At 43.2% G+C, this 21,024-nt stretch overlaps 1 protein-coding gene across 6 annotated transcripts in view; it reads right to left on the bottom strand.

Moving 5' to 3' along the window:
- STRBP (spermatid perinuclear RNA binding protein) overlaps positions 1-21,024 on the bottom strand; it is a 617,908-nt gene that overhangs the window by 306,737 nt on the left and 290,147 nt on the right. For all 6 annotated transcript variants that reach the window (XM_078641959.1, XM_078641961.1, XM_078641960.1 and 3 more), the window contains one exon: positions 11,759-11,870. In XM_078641959.1, coding sequence (XP_078498085.1) covers positions 11,759-11,870 — 112 coding nt within the window. The remainder of the gene's footprint in view (positions 1-11,758; positions 11,871-21,024) is intronic.

Here is a 21,024-nt window from a genome sequence, read left to right as displayed (position 1 = left end):
GAATATGTAGAAAGCGCTATTTCTTTTGCGAAACCTACATACATTGCATTTTGCGATTCTATAATAGCGAATCAGTAAAATTCGCTATTATAGAATCGCATAATGCAATGTTGACACTTCTGGCCCCAAGTTCCTAGAGGCTTTGTTGATTATCTTGGGATAGAAAGTCTTTGTCTTGGACAGTATCTAGTGTTGCAGCTCAAGAACAGTTATCTTCTTGGATGGAGGAGTTGAAGATCTTTGATAATTCACAAGGAGACCTAATTTGTGAAACAACTTTAGGCCAAGCCTCTGTGGCTTTGGGCGCTTGAAATGCCATTGGTGCTTTTATCAACCAGTTGTTGAGGTGGAGGAATACTGCCCCTCCTGTACAAGCTTCTCCAAGGGCTAGGCAGTAGGTAAAAATGCCGGAAGCTGACTTGAGGTCAAATGGGAAAACTTTACTTGGGTGGGAATGTAGAAGTATGAATCCTGTAAATTCAGTGTGGTCATGTGGTGTCGGAGTGGGTGACCTCATTAAAGGATGGTTTCCGGAGGTCTATGATGGATAGCCAGTACTCTGTTTTGAGTATGAGGAAAAACTGAGAACAGAAGCCCGTTCCTTGCGGACAATCTAGGCCTTTCTCTATGGAACCTTAAACAAGGTCTAGGACCCATTTGTCTGATATTGTTTCTTGCTAGTGTTGGATAAACTAGGATAATCATTCTCCTAGTCTGAATGGTGAGGAGATAGGAGTAGCTTGAGCCTGTGATAAGAATAATAACGCTGTTCATATTCCTCCTCTTCTACTTGGCATTTCACATGTAACTCGGAGGGACTGTGTGCGACCCTAAATTGCCCGTCATTGTCCGATTCTTCTTCATCCAAGAGATGAGCTTGTATCAGGGGCGACACCTGGCTTAGAGAGGTGTGATCTTGGGTCAAAAACTTGCTTTTTGGATGTTTTCCAATTTTTTCTGTCATTGACGAGGTAGTTGATGATGTGTTTAAACTCTTATCTACTGGTTGTGTAGTAGTCGGTATTGCTGTCATCGGCAAGGGTATGGACGTCGAAGGCGCTGTCAAAGAAGAGGCCATCATCAAGGAGGAAGAGGAAGTGGGCAACGTGGTGATTATAACTGATGTCGTCGATGATGCAGCCGCATAAAAGTTCGTTGTCAGAGGTTCTCGTCGACGGTATGATACTCGTCAATGATAGGTTGCCAAATTGAAGAGCCTAGGTCCTTCTAGCTCTTTCTTTAACATTGCATTGCTATTATATAGTACTGGGGACTCATCTTGACAACAGGGAATGATTCAAGCATGTGAATCTCTGAAAGTTTCAATACTAGGGTAAATACAAATCTGCGTATTTTTAGAAAGAAATGCAAGTACTTTAGATCATCTTTTAAATTTTATACCAGAAAGTGCAGAAAATAATAATACAGACACTTATAACGCGCGACAGCTACCTGAAGCAGAGGTGTCCCGGCGCTAGGCGATCGAAAGTATGCAGATGGGAAACCGGTAAGCAAGCCACAAGCCCATTATTCTGTTCTAAAGAGCCAGGTCTTAACTTTTTTCCTAAAAAGAGGCTCTGTCTCTATGTTGCGTAAGTCGTCTGGCAGGGAGTTACACAATTTTGCTGCTCCAACTGTGAAGGATCTACCTACTAGGCGGGCCTTGTTAAAACGGGGTATGCAGAGCAGGCTTTTTGAGTTAGACCTTAGTGACCTTGTCTGCTTGTAACCACGTAGTCTTAGTTTCAGGTAGGTGGGGCAGTTGCCATGGGTGGCTCGGAAAACTAAAGTCAGTGCCTTAAATTCGATCCTTTTAGCAACGGGTTACCAGTGGAGTTCTTTTAAATGCGGAGAGACATGATTTCGGAAAGGGACCCGCCTAATCAGTCTCGCAGCCGCATTCTGGACCATCTGAAGGCGCCTGATTAAATACTTTGGTAGACCTAAATAGAGGCTGATGGCATAGTCCAGCCAGGAAGAAAGAACTAGCATTGGCAAAGCCAATGGGTCTCGCCTATGAAAGAGCTATTAACTTTGTCCATGTGTTTTAGCCATGTTGTACACCAACATTGCTGATGTTCAGCATGGCTAACAGTTAGTGGCGTAGAGGAGAGTGGAATGGGGTGGCGTAGAGTGGAATGGCGAAGAGTGGAGTAGAGTGTTGGGTATTGGAGTGGAACAGTGTGGAGTCACGCTGGAGTGGCGCAGAGTGGACTGGTGTAGAGTGCACTGGCACAGAGTGTTCCAGAGTATAGTGGCATTGAGTGCAGAGATATTGAATTCTGTGACGTACAATGAAGTATTGTAGAATGCAGTGACATAGATTAGAATGGTGCAGTGGCACAGAGTGGAATGAGGTATAGTGGTGCCAGAGACCAGCAATAAAAACAAGCGGTCGAAATTGTCCCGGCAGCTTCGAAAGTGAAAGCGTGCACGGCGCAGTGAATATAAATAAAGCACGCTGCTCTGCCCGAAGTAGGACAAACTCAATAAAGAAAATAGTGCTTACAGCACCAAAAATAACAGTACTGGGTGAGAACCGAAGTAAAGGGATCAGTAGCATTGGAAGGTTACAAATGACAGCCTGGCCATACTCAGGAGAGACTAACAAGCCTCATAATGAATCAGAAGACAGCATTTACAAAGGACAGACACAGAAGCCAATAAAAAATAAGGGCGGTGCTTCTCTCCGTACTGAACTACCATAGCTCTTCGCAAAGCAGCACTTGCACGCTGGCTCACGCTCGACCTAAAAAAGTGTCCTGAAGGCAAAACATACAGCTAATAAGCGGTGCCATTGGAAGGTAAATACTCAGTGACAGATTGCAACATGCTGGTGATGCCCTTCCTACATCAATTCTCTTCTTTTTGGGTTTCCAGAAACATGACCTTCCCCAGAAGACAATGACAGAGTTGTATTCGAGAAGAGCTCTGTGAATTTGGATTGGTGTCCCAGAAAATTGCTGGAAGGTTACAGCGGTCAACAGGCAGTCTGCATCTTTCTTGTTAGGAACTGCTATATCGCCACAGAACTTCAAAAGCTTTCTCCAAATTTAGCTGTTTTCTTCTGCAGAATTATTATTGCTCTGCAGCATTTGGATAGTACACTCTAGATGCCTTTTTCTAGACCTTCAGGACATTGGGCCTGATTAAATGTTAGTAGAGAGGTTACTCTGCCGCAAAAGAGTTCCCTCCATGCCAACATTAAGAGCCGCCCGCTAGATTTTGATTCGGGTGGACCACAGTTTGACGATGGCGGAGACTACTCTGTCTCAACCATGGTCAATATTATCCAACAGCCTAACACAGTAAGGCTGTACGTCCGCTCACCCAATATCTAATTTAGATGGGTGGACATGCAGCCGATTTTCAATGTCCATCACCATTAGGAAAAACCTGTCAGTAAAGGGTGTTAAAAAGAGCTCAACGCCACTTTTGCTATGGGAGAAGTCTGCTATGGCGAGGCATTGGTTTTTTCCCCATAAAAAGAAAATCCGGCTTTGGGATTTTCCTTTTGAAAATAAAAAGTTGTGCGTTTGACGTACATCTTCATCATGTTGGTGGAGCCATCAATCAAACTTACAAAGCACGGACAGGACAGTGCACTGACAGGAACCACTGTGACAGTGGTTCCTGCCAATACGAGAAATTTCCGGCTGGGCCGGTGGATTTTTCTAAATTTGGCAGGTGGGGGACTATCAGGGTGACAAACTAAATTACTTTTTGTCATCCTGGCAGTAAACCCCGTCCACCAAAACATAAATTTGGCCAAGAGTCCTATATGGACTACCTGGGCACAACTTTTAGAGGATCACCAAAGACCACATAGTCTGTCCAAAAGTCCATCCTAGTCCACCACAAAGATCACCATCAAAAGAACTCAGTAGACTTTTCTGCCATCATGACTGCAATTTTATACAGCAAGTATACTAGCAGAAGAATACCTTTGCTACTAAATCACTCTTCAAATATTGGACAAGCACACAAAGCATGAGTTCTAAAGCTGTATACATTATAGAAGCTAGAACAATGTTAAGACTACACTGTCAAGCAGGAAGCAACACTCGAGCTGGATAATGTGACAACCCTTCAAACTTTAACATAATAGTCTCATTGTTTAAAAGAGATATCATATTCTTTGACCTTTTGAGATGCATTGTAATTGCATAAAGTCCTTAACGTCCACCCTAAACCAAAATGGGCGGGGAGAGCCGCTGGTGAAGTTAGAGAACAGAAAGGCAGTTACTGAAAGGAAGTAACATTCTCCTGATTAATACTTTTAAACACAGTGTTAACCAATATCAAAGCTATACCCCCTTCCAAGGAAGTGGTTCTGAAGAATGGACTATATACCAGGTCCTTCAGAAATGAGCAGCAGGAAAAATGGCCCTCTTCAGACCTGTACAAAAAGGGGGTGGTGATGGACGGAGCATCTGAACCAATCACACACTTACACCCAGTCAAAAGATCTGGGTTTAATCAATCACCGTTCTTTAGCCCCCTTTTGTACCCTTCTGCAGACCTGACAATTGATACAGTAGTGGTTGGTGAAAGTATGGACATATGCCCACACAGTGCCTGGCAGATTTCTAAAACCAGAACCCCTTCTAAATCAGCAGTCCCTGCCTTTGATTAGGTGGAATGAGCCCTAAGGCTCTTGAGGAGGTCCTTCTTTAGCAATGGCAGAAAACATTTTGATGCAGAGGACAATCCATTTGGAAAAGGATTGCTTCTGGGCCGCTTTTCTTTCTTTCACACTGAATTGATCATCCATATGGTACACCTTAGTTGTACGTATAATATAAATGCTAACAGCTTGTTTAGATCCAGCTGAAGCAATCCTTCCTCCTTGCATGGATGCAGAGGGGAAAAGACGGCTGGAAACATGATTGACTGCCTAAGTAACTATGGGCCAGATGTAGGACGGCAAATGCCGGTCGGTAACGGCCGATTTCGGCCGTGTCCAACCGGTATTTGGATTTTCAGATGTAGGGGGCCTAAAAATTAACGATTCTGTAAATTTACAGAATTGGTATTTACCGATTCTGTAAATTTACCGAATCGGTAATTTGAAATGTAGGTGGCACTGAAAACAGTGCCTAAGAAATTCGTTATTTACCATCAAATACTATTTGATGGTAAATAACGAATTCCTGTGTACATGCACATCTGTGCATGTACACCTGAGCCATGTGGCACGTGTGTGTCACATGGCACACAAGCCTGAATCAGGGGTGCAACAGGGTGTCAAAGTGACACCCTGTCCCCCTTGTAAATTCGGTAATTTTACCGAATCGGTATTTACCGATTTGGTAATTGACATTGGTGAGGCCCATAGGAATCAATAGCAATTACCGAATCGGTAAATACCGATTCGGTAATTACTGAATGTTACAGATTCGGTAATAAAATCGGAAAAAATACCTACATAGCATTTACCGATTTGTAAATACCTAATCGGTAAAATTCGGTATTTACGAATCAGTAAATGCCATTTACCTACATCGGGCCCTATGACACCGGTTTCAGAAGAAAATATGCAGGAGTCCCAAAGCAAAAGTGTTAATACAGAGGATAAACTGACAAAGCCGGAAGCACACAGACGCAAAGCCACTGCACTAAAAAATCAGTTTTAAGGGTCATGAAACACAGTATAGCTGTAGAGAGGCTTGAAGAAAGCACACATCAGGAAGGTCAAAACCAAGCTAAATTCCCACACCGGCATAATAAAAGGAGCAGAAGGAACCATATGCACCAGGCTTTGCTAGCCTAAAGACAATAAAACCAACAGCCGATCAGACAGCCTCACCTGTAAATGGGCAAACGATGCTCCTCATAAGGGATTACAAACTTCACCTGAACACACAGATCCAGAGGAAAGACAGGGAGCAGCCAAGACTACATCCAACACTTCCATTGGAAGATCGAACCCTACAAGTGCTTCTTACTCAATCTATTTGTATGGAGGCTGAGACAGCAGATTCTCCTAAAGTGGCAGCCTAAGTAGAGAGAAAATGCTCTGAGTCAGAGCCTCGGAGTCCCAAACCTGTACATACAGGGCTGTGCTTGGTCCTGTGACTTTCAACAGGATCAACGGCAGAGTTGGGAACGTGTATAGTCTCACAGAGGACTGAATGCATCTCAGAGTGAACCTTTGAGGAGGAAAATAAAAGGGTACAGAACAGTGCAGATTTTTAGAAGTAGCAAACAGATCTACCAAAGGAATGCATCATGGGATGAATATCTGCCATACCACCACTAGATGCAGACACCACAAATGGTTGGCAGAATGGTCCCTCATCAGCTTGTCTACCCTGACCTTCAGGGAGCCCATCAAGTCACTGACAGTCATAGAAATAAAATGAAGAGCCAGCCAACACCAGAGCCTCCATCCAAGATCACTGTTTTTTTGCAGTATCACATGGCAGTCATGTTGTCAATAGCACTTGGACCACCCTTCCCTGGTGGCCATCAAGACCATAACAATTGACTGCAGCTCCAGAATGTTATGATTTAGCTGCTCTGTGGCGACCAGACATGCCTTATTTCTGCATTGTCAAGGTGACCACCCCAGCCTAGCGATAGCGCACCCACTAGAAATGTGAGTTCCGGATACAAGATTTTCAAGATTTTTATTTTGGGTGATCGGTCTTTTTAAAAACAAAAACCATTACACCAAATAACAGATTTTAAATAATACTACTACATATATACACATAGAATATCTTGCTTACTCATACAAAAATAATCAATAAGTTACTTTTATGCATCTAATGTTTAAAATGTCATTTTTAGAGAATCTTTTTTTACTCTTTGTAATTTCAACCGATTTCCTTTAAATACACGTTTAAAAATTTCACCTCTCTAAATGCTAGTGGGATTGAGGTTCCGCTTAGCCAGGTTATTACCGCTTCTCTGCATGAGCGTATAGTCAAATTGTTCAGTAGAGATTTTAAAAGTGCTTTCCGTTCTTTTAGTAAGACAGGGCATACACAAAAAATGTGTTGAATGGATTCGTCTTTATAACCGCATAGTCTGCAGTCTCGATTTTCCCTTTTATCCTTCCATGCTGGGATTAAGTCTTTTGTTTCCCACATGCCCAGCCGCAACCTCATAAATTGATGTTTTAGAGTACGTGAGAAATATGCTGATAAATATTCCTGGGGCTTCTTTTTCCCATATGAGTTCATGACTGTCCAGGCATGCCGTCTCTGTAGTAGGGTGTTCTCGTCCTTTGAATGAGACAAACATTTTATTGTGATGTTAGTTTGTTGAATTCCTTTTTTCCTATGCTAAGATTCCAAATATCTAAAGCGGAGAGGTCCGTTATCACCTGGTTTAGGTAACTACCCCAGGAACCTTGCGTTTTCTTTCCTTTTTGACTTTCTATTTCTTTCCAGCATAGATGATCTATAGTTCCACTAGCAGAGGCACGCAACCTCCAGCACAGTTTTATAAAAGCTCCTTTGCTGCGAAATTCCTGGTTTAATAAGCCAAACTCTAGCCGCACCTGAGCAGGCGATGCGCTTTGCTGGATATGGAAGACTTTTTTATATACTTTTGTTTGAATTTCGTTTAAAACCGTAATTTCACATCCTTTCATTATTTCAGTGCCATAGGTTACTGTTGGTATTAACTATGCCTGCATTACTGTTAATAAATTGCCATGTGATGGACCGCTTAATTTATTTTTTAATACATTGAAGCCATGGATCAGATTTTGAGATTTTGACTTCATTGAAATGAGCTGTGATTTGTAGGGTAAATTTCGTTCTACCATAAATCCGAGATATTTGTATGAAGCAGCTATTTCTACTTTCTTCCGCTCTATATACCATGTGAATTTCTTGTTTTTGGCATCAACTAGCCGTACGACCTTTGTTTTTGTTAAATTCAGTTCTAGCCCTTGTACTGTTAAATATTTGACTATGGCATTCATTCCTCTTTGGAGACCGATTTACGTTTGACTTAGAAGTACTAAATCATCAGCGTATTGAAGGCACCTAATTTCCTCATTACCAATCGATGGAGGGTGACTATTAATTTCCAAAAGGGCATCTTCAAGATCAGATATGTACAGGTTAAAAAGGGTAGGAGCTAGCACGCACCCCTTTTTCAGGGCATTTTGGGTGTTTATTTTCTTAGTTACCCAACGACCATCTCCTACCTTTACCCGGCTCCATGTACACGAATATAATTCTCTGATGGCCTTTAACAGATTTATTATAGGGATGCCCCAGCTGGTGAGTTTTTCCCAAAGAATTTCACGGGGCACGCTGTCGAAGGCTTGCTTGAGGTCCACAAAACAGGCGAACAGGCAGTTTTTTTTTTATTTCCGAGTTCCGGATACGATAAGCAGAACAGCCTACTGCACGCCGGGTTGGCATCCAACATCCGTCACTGGATGTGACACTTTGTCTGAAATGTAGATGTTCTCTGAATCCCCAGTGGAAACATGGGTCCACTGGAGGGCGTGCATATGTCAATGGGAATGCAACACCAATTGGATGCACAAAGCCAAGAGCCTCAAAGCACTTCTGCCCAAAATACTACGTTCATCACCTAATTGTCCTAGATTCACTGCAAGGGCAGGACAGGTTCTTAACACTACTGTGACCAGAATGGCCTCTAAAAAAGAAATGCCTTGCACAGGTTGAAAACTGAATTTTGGCCAGTTAATGGAGACTATGAGGATGGCCATTAGTGAAACCATTATTTGAAGGTGGTATGAGACTACCTGAGTTTAGCTCCTCTTCAACAGCCAGTCATCCAGGTAAGGGAATATTTGAATCCCAAGCCTGTGGAAATGGGCTTCAACCACCAACGTGACTTTTCGGATTACCTAAAATACTGGAAAAAAATGCTGAGGTGAAGAACTCTGAACAAAGCGCAGGTACGTCCTGTTCAGTGTTCAACCAACACATGGAGGCATGCTTCCTGTAAGTCCAAGGGGCACCATCCAATCCTCAGGATACATGACCAACATGACCTGGGAAAGCATCAACATCATGACTTAGAAAGTAGTTCAGGAGTCAGAGGTCTATAATTTGGCTCAGTACTCAGTCCTTCTTGGGCACAAGAAAATACCGCCAGTAAGACACGGAGTAGCTCTTCACCTCAATGACAAGTTTTTTCTATAGCTAGCAAAATATGCACTTTGAGCGAAAATATTGGCATGGAAAGTTTAGCTGAAAGTGTGGAAGAATTTTTGAAAAGGTAAGGGCATAACCAAACTGAACACTGTAAAAGACCCACTGGCTTGAAGCAATGGAATACCAGCAGGGGAAACAATATTGAATCCTGCCCACAACTGGCCTCGACAGGTCGTTGGAGGGAAGATTAAATATGTTTGGCTATGGTGGAAGAAGAGAGCTTCTGCACTTGCCAGAGGTCATCCAGGAATGCAGACATACCAACACAATGGTACCTATAATGCGACCACTCAATCTGTTCAGGTAAAATCTCTGAACATTTTTTGTGGCAGCGTTGCCATCCTGTTTTGTGTATGTGGAGAAGTTATAAAACTCCTCAGTAGTGGCAGGCAAAAGCTCACTGGCCATGTCCTAGAGAGAGTGAGTTTAACAGCCCATGAGGTAAAGCGCATTCAGAGAACAGAAAACTATACTCACTAAAGATAAAAACACCCCTACCCATTGGATCAACTCTTTGACTCCATACCCAGGGGAGAAGAGGGGAAACCTTTTGGATCAACTTTTGTCTTGGAGCCCTGAACAACAAGACTCCGGAGTAGGGTGTTGTGTTAGGAAGGTCAGATCACCCGGCACATCCATGTATCAGTGTGTAATCAACCGTTTTACCGGTAGGGCCTAACCGTCACGCGAATCGAAGCAAAGGAGGAAGAAGTCGACCTCTGCGCTCTAGAGCCTTTGCCGAGGTGCAGATCCCCGCACAAGTTGCACCGGCTGGTGCACCTTTATCATCATGAGTTACTAAGAACCAGTGAGTACCCCAGGTGCATGTCGGCTGACATGCAACACCTACATTAGAAGACTAGACGAACCGCACACCTTATCATAAGGCTGTCCAACGACCTTCAAGTCCTGATGAAGACCCGCCTTAGATGCGCTTAATCAGCACATCCCCCCCCAGGGTCGAAACGTCGACGTTCTATGTTATATACCAGTTTGCACAAAGTACAACTGACAAAAGGAACAATTGAAATCCCCTTGTGACTATAGTGCTCTATATTGGATATTCTGAAAAAGTTTTTTTGTTTTCATGCATTTATGTTTTGTCACTTGTAAACACTTAGTCACTAGCCCCCCGTAGGCTGTTGGAGAATTCTGGAGAAAACATTAGCAAAAAACGGTTTAGATCTATGAATGTAGAATGACATCAGCGGATTAGCATGGTACCTGTAAGCCACTCTGTGTCGACACATGCAGAGGTGAATGGAGTCCTGACAGAATCCCGATGATGATATAATCTAGCATGTAGGAACAAAAGAAGGATTCTCAATCCAGTCTGGTGCCAAGGAGGATACACAAGGTGAGGTATCTGCGGTTAGAATTATTCCTCAGAAAGTGGTGCATTATAGTACTTGCAATTGAATGCCGCACTTTGCAAGGTTCCCTTCTCACATAAGTCATGTGCTGCTTAGGATGACTTTAGCAAATTTCCTGATTTTCAGATACCACTTTCCACTTCCCAATTTACACCACTGGTTAGCGACATGCTCCACACAGGAGCAATGTCAGTCAGTCAGTCAGTCAAGATATCTTTATTCGACTCATTTACAAGTCATACGAAGTATTTAAAAACAATTCATACACAAATTTAAAACATTTCGTATATATTGACATATGACACTAAAAAGCCCTCTTCGCTGCAATGAATCTAGGCATACAAAAAGATAAAAGAGAAAATGGAACTAACTAGAGTACTTTTTTATCCTTGCAGCCGCTACCAAGAAATTAGCTATGCAGAAAGTAACGTGAATGTTGGGCAGGGATTGTAAAAAAAGCAGAGCCGGCCTCACTTGTGTGAAACCACTCGCCTTCAGGAGTGGTACCAGATATTTTTTCCTTGGCTCTGCATAAAATCGTCAAAACATGACAAAATGCATAGTATCTTGAACTGACGAATCATCACAGCTGCATGGTAATGCTAGTTCCGGTTTTTCCCATTTATTAAAAATACCTAAATAAAAATGTAACAAATTAAACCTCAGTTTGGTTAAAAGGAACCTATGAAACGGGATTGTAACACACCCAAGGTAAGGTGCCAAGGAGAGAGAATTAATGAGTAAGTAATGGCACCTCACTGACGGTTTCATTAATTCCTTCTCTTCACGGGACGCTCTTGCCCTTGCCATAAAATTGTTTTTTACCAAGTCAACGTCTTGTGCCTTAATGTCTTGAGGGGAGGTGAAGAGCTCTGGTCGTCCCAATTCAGTAAACGCCTTCAGCAAATAGGCCAGCCACGGGATCTTTTTAAAGTGGTCCAGGGATAAGACATCGGATATGATCCTGTGGTTAAGTGGCAGATCTTCATTTAGCCATGTCTTTAACCAAAAGATCAGGGGGGCCATATTCAACCCATTCGGATATGATCCTGTGGTTAAGTGGCAAATCTTCATTTAGCCATGTCTTTAACCAAAAGATCAGGGGGCCAGGAGCAATGAGATATTTTGACATTCTCTTGAATTCAAACAAAACCATTTCAACAAAACTGTGAATGTTAAAAGACTTGATGTTGCTTACGTTTAATGACAAATGTGGTGTTTCAAAGCCCTTACCAGCAAGTAGAATTCCAAACGCCAAACACTCCATTACTCGTCTTAAGGCCTCGCCTGCACCCAAGGGTCTATTACAGGTACCAATAGCCTTTTCACATATTAGTTCTAGTGGCTAGAATAAAAATCAGCAATGAGTTAAAATATGTATGTGAACTCTCTGAAGACATAACTTTTTTAAAATCCCGCTGGATTGTGAAACTCAATATGAAAATATCAATTGTTCACAGTTTAATATAAACCACAAAGTAGACAATTTGCAATGGACTTCAATCGAACCTTTAAGATTCTGAGGTTTAGTGCTGCCAATGGATGGTCTGCTTAAAATGAGACCGACAATGTAGGTCCAAAGATTAGAGTGAAGAATGAGTTACTTCGGTGATACAACAGATTGTTCAGCACCCAGAGATTCCTCACCAGGACCACCTCCAGACACCGGGACTGGAAGTTTTCAACTGTATGGGCACCAACCAACACCAAGTGACTCTACTCTACGTCACTGTCAAATCTGCAAGGACTGTGACATTATAGCAGATGAATGCAGCAACCTTTGCGCAAGCAACCTCAGCTCCACTCTAACTTCTGGGCTAATGACAAATGCAAACACAGTAGATGGAACCTAAATAAAAAAAATTGCAAACAACTGTTACAAGAAACAAATAATATAAATAAGTATTCTTTGGAGGGGAACTGGGAGGGCAGTAAGTAATCTATGGGAGTTTAACTATCCTTCAGAAGTAAGGAGAGGATGTGGCTCAACGGCCAGAGCAGGCCACTTCGAAGCTGGAGAACCAGGTTCGAATCTGGCAGGAGGCTTAAATATCCTGTGATTCTGGGCAAATCGCTTATTCTCCCTGTGCCTAAAAAAATGAATGTGTCCCTCTGTAATGCAACTAACAGCTCTGATACCTTCAGGTCAAGTTCGCGCTATATAAAACTGCAAAAATTGTAAATCATTCAAAGGATAGCTGCTTCCTCAGATTTTTTAGGATTACAACTCCCAAAGCAACCATCCAGGTGGTGGAAAGGTGAGCTCATCCTTATACAAAAAAGACTTAAGACCTCTCTATGAAAATGAGATAACGTGTTTCTCTTCAGACGTGAGCAGCATTTGACCAAATAATACACTATTGACCAAGTAACAGCCTCACAAACCAATTGCTCAGGCACCCTTATTAACAGAAGCCTTTGTGTAGCACCTCAAAGTAGAAGCAACAAGTCTAGCTACCTGCGCACAAAAACAATCAGAAGGCTTCTTACCCACCAGCTCATGGCATTTTCGGACAATCAATGAGATCCACCATAGCCTATCAATTTATTTTAATCAATTCTATATGACAAAGTCAAATTGTTATCTTTTATCAAGCCTATATAGGCGCTCATCTTTCTCCAAGGGGTGAGGCAATGGATGAAAAGAAGAAAGCAGAATATCCCGGCTGAGACAACAGTCAGTAGCAACCGTAGGCAAAAAAGCTTACACCCTTAGCATAAGAAGTTTTAGAACAATATAACAAGAGGTAAGGATGACAAAGGCAGCAATGTACTGGTTCTCCTCCTGAAGATCACAGGAGGCAGGTACTAACATTTCAAGTTGCAAGTTCTTAACTTAAAAAAGTGTCCCGATTGGAACTACCCTTACTCCTAGCTAGTAAAGAAGGTCCCTTTATGGAAACTGTATACCAGGAACACAACTGTGCTGCAGCAGATGAAGAAACCAATGCCTCCTGGCAGAGTTCAATACATTCAACAGAACATGAGCCTTAAACATGCAAACCAGATTGAGAACTCTAGGGATCAATGGGAACATTAAATGCTAACATCCCAGTATTACTAAGAGAATCGCTGTTGAAGTGTCAGGGAGCACAAGAAATCAATATTTTTTCTGGGAGTAGTACTAAACCGATCTACAGTAGGGAACCCTGAACGCTGGTACAGATCTACCAAGCACACAGTGATCTATTGCACGGGGGATACCTTGCACTTTCTTAATTATCGGTTTGCCCCCCACCTTTTTAGGTCTGGCGTAAAATTGTATGTATAATATAGTTACGTAAAGGGCTTTCAAAAAGCTCTTCATCTGTTTTGCTTCCGCCCACCACATCATACAGCATGGAGCAGTGATCTACTTCAGTTACTTGCTAACTTCACTTTGAGTGACTGCATTTTTCTTCTTTACAAAGTGCACATCAACACACAAGATAGTTCCCTTCAGTGTTTGTGTTTTACCTTTATTACTTCTTTCATGCTCCCAATTTAACCAGTGGCTGACGATAATGTGAGTTAGGGCATGCCCATCTAGGTTAGAGACGCTTCCTCTGACGGGGGACATGATGATTCACTGTCCATGTTATCATTGAATATTGGAAGCCTTAATTGCAAATTAGATGATAGGTATTGGTATGTGACAGTATGAAATTTGCTGCTACACGAAACATGGGCGCAAAGGTAGACTCACAAACTTTTATGAAATTTCACGAACCAGACTGATAGCGAGCGGGCACTCAATTTATGATTCTTGCAATTTAAATTATAAACTGCATCAAATCATTGTGGGGTGTTGTCATTCAAATATTTTTCACATAAGATTATCGAACATTGGGAGTGATTTTGGTAGCAAAGCCATTTTTTATGTTTAATCCCCTCTTTGGAATTTGGAGGTTTAGCCTACCTGGGAAGGTTTGGAAGCTTATGTTAAAAGTTTTAACGCCAGTAGGGGATTTAATGACAGTCATCTATTATTCACCTGCAGCAATTTTAATACTTTGCCTACTCATGAAATAGCCAATAATGAGGTCCTTAAGGAAGATAGCGGTAATAGCACCCCAAAAGCATGTATGCAGGGGAAACCGTCTGCAAAGAAGGGAAAAGCTTTTTTATTTATGTTAAAAGTTCCACAGTTTCTAAATAGCAGCACTCGGTCACATTGGCCAGCTGGTAATACTTTCAACCAGGGTATTAAATCATTGCTGATTCACAATTGTTTTAATAACATTAAAAGCTAACGTTATTTGGAAGTTTCACCAAGGGCATAGAGTGTAAATTACCCAATCATAGTCAACTTCTGAAAGGTAGTGGGGATGGACCAGTGGAAGTGGGGCAGGGCTCCCCGCAGTACCACTGCGAATTGGTGCTGTCAAATGAGAGAAATGCAAAAAGAACAATTGATGGCCTGGCCCGAACTGCCAGGCCAGGCCAGGTCCTCCCTGGACTGGAAACAAGCATCTTAGACCGGTTTTGGGCTTTCAGCCCTCATCAACCAGAATAGCTCGACTCCAGTGGCATGGAGAGCACGGGACCCACCTCTGGGCATTCCGCCCCACTTGGGGTGGCACATGCAAAAAGAACAATTGATGGACAGAATGCAGAACAATGTCATACATTCACCCCAGTACAGAAATCTGGGCCCAAATCCATCGTTTATTTTGCTCCCCATGCCATTCCACTTTGGACCAAGCCATATGCAAATCAGTCTTGACCCTGCTCCCAGTGGGAACAGTCCAGCCCAAACTGGCAGGCCAGGTCCTCCCTGTCCTGCCTGGACTGGAAACAAGCTTCCTAGGACCAGTTTCAGACTTTCAGCCAGGGCTTTAAAGCATTGCTGATTCACTATTGTTTTATTAACATTAAAAGCTGGATAAAGGTTATTTAAAAGTTTCACCAAGGGCATAGAGTGTAAATGACCCTATCATAGTCAACTTCTGAAAGGTAGTGGAGATGGGCCAGTGGAAGCGGGGGAGGGCTCCCTGCAGTACCACTGCAAATTGGTGGTGTCAAATGAGAGAAAGGCAGTCTGCAGGAACATTGACAAATATTGACATGAAGCAGACCTCCTCAGTAATAGAAATGGTAGCAGAAGAAATAAGTAATACGAAATCTGGAATTATTGATTGTTTCCTATCGAGGCTACAACGCACATGTGATCACACCCAACTAGGAAGCTGAAACCATGAACGATAAAATGGCAAAATAATAGTTGGTTTGATTCTGCTGTAAAAAAAAAAAAACACAAAAAAAAGATTAAAATGCAATATTTACTTAGTACCTCTCTGCACTAGATGTAAAGGTATGTCAGCAGCTTAGAAGAATGTATAAAAACTTGATGAAAAGTAACAAATTTAATATTAGACAAAAGTTGTGGTTAGTGATAATAGAGGAAACTGACAGAAAAGGAAATTCGGCACAATTATCTAAGATGTTGGAAACAGGTTTACGCCTTGGTTAGATTGCCATATTGGTTTCAAAGAATTGGTAGGGCTTTTCAAGCAGTTATACAGCAGCTCACGATCTGGTCTTCGCATACCTCTAGCGAACAGCACGAGTGTGTTAGGTAAAAAACAGCGATATTCATTTTAGAGGTGGAAATAGCTATACGTAGTATGAAAAAGTTCTAAGCACCAGGCCCCGATTTAATTCCTTCCGATTTGTACTGTGTAGATCCCTTAGTATGGTCCAGGATTCGTCCCAGGTGTTTAGTGCTGTTACTGCAGAGGGCAGGTACCTATACCCAAAAAACAGGGAAGATATAATCCTAAAAAATACTGCCCAATTTCCCTTCTGGATGGAGATGGGGAGATCCTGAGCAAACGACAATGAAACAGATTACAGGGCTGGTTGGACAACAATATGATATTGACAGATACGCAGGCCAGCTTCCAGCCCCAGATCAGCATGGTGGCTCAAGCTATTCATCTATATCTTATTGTGTACAAGTACAGAGTAGTTCGGAACAGCATCCTGTACTTTTCGGGACCTTAAGTCGCTCTTCGACTTTACCAATCGAGGGAATCTATGCTTATCTAGGTTTATGTTGGGAATTAACAATGGCCTTCTGTGTGCTAATATGGGTTTACATATCAATAATTATGTCCTGGGTAGGCTGTGGGTCTCCAAGTGAGTGTGATGATTGATCAGTGCATCAGCCAAGACTGTCTCATGGCACCGGTCCTTTTCGGTTTATTTCTGAATGATGTAGTGGAACGTCTGCTGAAAGAATAGACTCCTGAGGCGGAAGCCGGGAGATTTAGCTGAGTTTTTATAATATTGAAATCTGTCACCACTGTTTTTATTTGTGTCACGCTGCTCCCTGGGCACTTCCCCCCCTGCATACCTGTTGAAACATCCTCGCGCAGCTCTTGATCACGCTGCCGCGGGTGGGAAAAAGACATAGCCGCCATCAGCCTTGCTAACCAGGCCACGCCCACTGCCGGGAGGCCACGCCCCCCTTTCTTTATAAAGGCGCACTGAATTGACGAGTGCACTCTAGAGAATAGACTCCTGAGGCGGAAGCCGGGAGATTTAGCTGAGTTTTTATAATATTGAAATCTGTCACCACTGTTTTTATTTGTGTCACGCTGCTCCCTGGGCACTTCCCCCCCTGCATACCTGTTGAAACATCCTTGCGCAGCTCTTGATCACGCTGCCGCGGGTGGGAAAAAGACATAGCCGCCATCAGCCTCGCTAACCAGGCCACGCCCACTGCCGGGAGGCCACGCCCCCTTTCTCTATAAAGGCGCACTGAATTGACGAGTGCACTCTAGAGCAGTGTTTCCCAAACTGTGGTCCGCGGACCCCCAGGGGTCCCTGACACATTCCCAGGGGGTCCGCAGACAGCAGGTTTAAAAGCACTGCAAAGTATCTTGTTTAATTAGCAGTTTTCAAAGAACAATAAAAGTGTCAAGATAACATCAGTGATTAATGTCCCTGCTGGAGAGACATGAGAGTTTTGTCCAGGGGCAGCGCTTTGACTTATCTAATGTAGCACAGAGGGTTAATATGCCTACTGCAAAGAACAGTGTACCATGCATTTTATAAAACAGTATTTTATATGCATAGGTCAGTGGGTTACTGCTTTTGTCAGAGAGATTCTTGTGTTACAGTGCAGTTCATAAGTGACAATCGTAATCTAGCACAGTGAACTATAAACTATCATCAAACAGCTGCTTGCAAACTGCCAGGTACAAGTTGGTGACTTATGTTTTTTCCAAGTCTTTCATTATCCTGATGCTGCTAAAAAGGTTTATTTGGGTGGAAATACATTGTTATTGTTAAAGTCAATGCTAACCACTGCGTTATGTTCTGAATCCTGAGTTTGTGCTTCTCCAGACCAAGCACTCTTTAAAAATGCCTACCAGTATGAATGACATGTGAATGCTTCACCTTGTAGTCTCCTTTGCCTTAAGTAACATTTTCTATACACTGATTTATATGTATGATTCCCTGTCTCTATATGTGTGTGATGTTAAGTGCTATGACATCCTACAATAGTATGAGAGCTTCTATAAAAAATGAAATACATGTGACAGAGGGGCTATGGTGAGATGAGAAACACTGTTGGAGGGTGATAGTGGAGGAATCAAGAAACCCCAGAAAGATTGTCATATTCTTCTGCATAGTCAGGTCTTCATTTAATAGTCTTTAAAAGCTAATACAATTCAAAATATAATGATAAATGTGCTGTAGACTGCACCATTGTTTCCTAATTTTCTTGGGGGGAGAGCCTCACAAAGTCCCCTTTGTAGTGGTCAGGCTCACTCACTGCACATGATGTGCACCGTATGGGGACTGGTCTGAAACCATTTGCCAAGGCTGCTTTGGGTTTCCAGTCTGGCCCTGGCAGGAGCAGGAGCCTCGTACTGTGAAATAAAACCAACCCTTGAAAAGTTAGTCACGGAGATGCAGCACCAACCTTTCCATCAACTTTTTTTGTTTTCTTGCAAATTCTTTCAATATAAAATACAACAGAAGTGGCGGAGAGTGCCGTTAGCCTCCTTGGCTTAACAACACACTCCGCCACTTCAGAAACGCAGGGCTGCACCATATTTACAAGAATATGGTGCAGCCCTGTGTTTCCCATGCACTGGCCCTACACTTAGCAGGGGAAGATTGTTTATGTACAGGAAGGTCCCCCTTCCTGCACATAAACAATCTTGAAATGTCGTTTTGTCACTTCTGTGTGTGCTGGAAGTTAGAAAAATTGCATTTTTGTTTTAAAGATTGTTGATGAACAATCCAAGGCGTTTTGCAAAAATGAGGAGAAATGAAGCATTTCTCCTTGTTTCCCCAAGTTAAGACCAGGTTTTCCCTTGTCTTAATTTTGGCGCTGCCTCCCATTTATGCTGCCCTTGAAAATAGGAGGCAGCATCAAAATCAATGGGTGTTGTAGGGTAAACACCCACCGCAACACCCACTGCCCACCCCTTTCACGCTAAGCATTGGGTGAAAGAGGGTCTTATTTACAAGACACCGTTAAGCCATGTTAAGTGGCTTAATGTTGCCTTGTAAATAAGGCAAAGCTCCTATCGCCACGGGAATGTCTCAAAAAGTGATGTTCCCATGGTGATAGGGGCTTGTAAATATGCTCCTAAAATCATTAGTAATTAGAGCATTTGTTTTTGTGTGCACACATGTGTTAATTTTTCCGAATTACTGTTTGAATGTTTGAAATTTAAATCCTACAAATTGCTTGGGGGTCCCCCGTTTCCAGTGGTGACTTAATGGGGGTCCTCAGGAGTCAAAAGTTTGGGAACCACTGCTCTAGAGAATAGACTCCTGAGGCGGAAGCCGGGAGATTTAGCTGAGTTTTTATAATATTGAAATCTGTCACCACTGTTTTTATTTGTGTCACGCTGCTCCCTGGGCACTTCCCCCCCTGCATACCTGTTGAAACATCCTCACGCAGCTCTTGATCACGCTGCCGCGGGTGGGAAAAAGACATAGCCGCCATCAGCCTCGCTAACCAGGCCACGCCCACTGCCGGGAGGCCACGCCCTCGTCGCCACTACAAAGATGTGCATTTGTAGAACGTGCAGCGGACGAGCGCAGCGGGCGCGCCGTCAGCGCGCCGAAGGCGCGCCAAAGGTAAGCCCGTCTGCGCCCGTCCACGCCAAGGTAGCGCCATGGGCCAGTTATGCTGCCTGCCCTGGCCCTTATCTTGATCGGCTTCCTGCTGGGGGTTCCTATTCCAGGGAGGCGCTCATCTGAATAGGCAAGCTCCACGCGGATAAAGGAACTCTCTCCCTGTCACTAACGTCGCTTCCACGAGCTGATTTTTTGTGTGACGATCTTTTAAATTGCGGGCTTCTTAATGTTAGGTCCTTGCCTAATCATAGCACTGAGATCCAACTCCTGATCGAGACTCACGAATGGGACAATCTTTTTATGACGGAAACTTGGACTCGTCCCGACTGTTTGGTTGACCCTGGATTTGCGTGTCCTCCTGGGTTTAAATTCCTTCACACCCCTAGGCCCACTGGTAGAGGCGGGGGAGTGGAGTTATTTTTAGAGCATCTTGTTGCATCAAGGCCCTTATTTTAGACCCTACTTTGGGCACTGAGCTGTTAGGACTATCAATACAGACCCACTCCGGAACTAATGTCACTGTGATAGTATGCTATCGCCCGCCAGGGTCATTTAGCCTTCAGCAGCAACAAGCATTACTAACTACCCTAACTAATATCGCCTTCTCCCATCATAAGCTCCTTATCCTTGGTGATTTTAATCTCTGGCATAATGGGACCCTTGACTTGGGTCTCAGGAACCTAGTCCAAGCCTGTGATAGTTTTGGTCTTTCTCAACTTGTCACCAAAGCCACCCATACAGCTGGCCATCTTTTAGATTTGGTCTTCGTGGCCCGACCTTGTGGTGATGGGGGAAACTTTACCTATGGATTGGACTGACCACTCACTGGTTAAAGTCTTTATTCACACGAGCAGCGGTCCTCACAAAGCTCCCGTGTTGTCTAGGGACATTAAGTGCAGAGATTGGAGGGCCCTCACTCGTTTGCACCTTACCGGTGAGGTGTTCCATTTGGAACAGCTCTTCAATGAGGAGGTGAACATAGATGAAAACTACACCTCTCTCTGCACCAGAATTACAACGGTCCTTGATGCCCATGCCCCTTTAAAAACACGCAGCTGTAAGGGCAAAGACTCTGCCCCCTGGTACAATGACGAACTAAAAAGTTTAAAACAGGGATGCAAACAGGCTGAGAGAAGGTGGAGACGCGATTATAATAACTCCTCGAAAGAGCTCTGGAAAACGAAGGTCTCTACCTTTAAGAATCTGATTAAAAAATCCAAAGCTGAATATTACTCCTCGCTGATTTGCAACACCACCAACAACTCCAGGAGTATTTTCAACATACTAAACAGCGTCACTAACCCGAAGTGTTCCAAGAATGCGATTGTGCCGTCCCAAGACCTCTGTGACAACCTTGCCGCTTTTTTTAAGGAAAAAATCAAACTCATCCTTAAAGACTTGGATCTGCCTTC

This window comes from Lissotriton helveticus, chromosome 5_1 (assembly GCF_964261635.1).
Source record: "Lissotriton helveticus chromosome 5_1, aLisHel1.1, whole genome shotgun sequence".
Taxonomy (NCBI): Eukaryota; Metazoa; Chordata; class Amphibia; order Caudata; family Salamandridae; genus Lissotriton; species Lissotriton helveticus.
The sequence above is the reverse complement of the archived record's forward strand: the minus strand, read 5'-3'. Positions and strand labels throughout refer to the sequence as shown.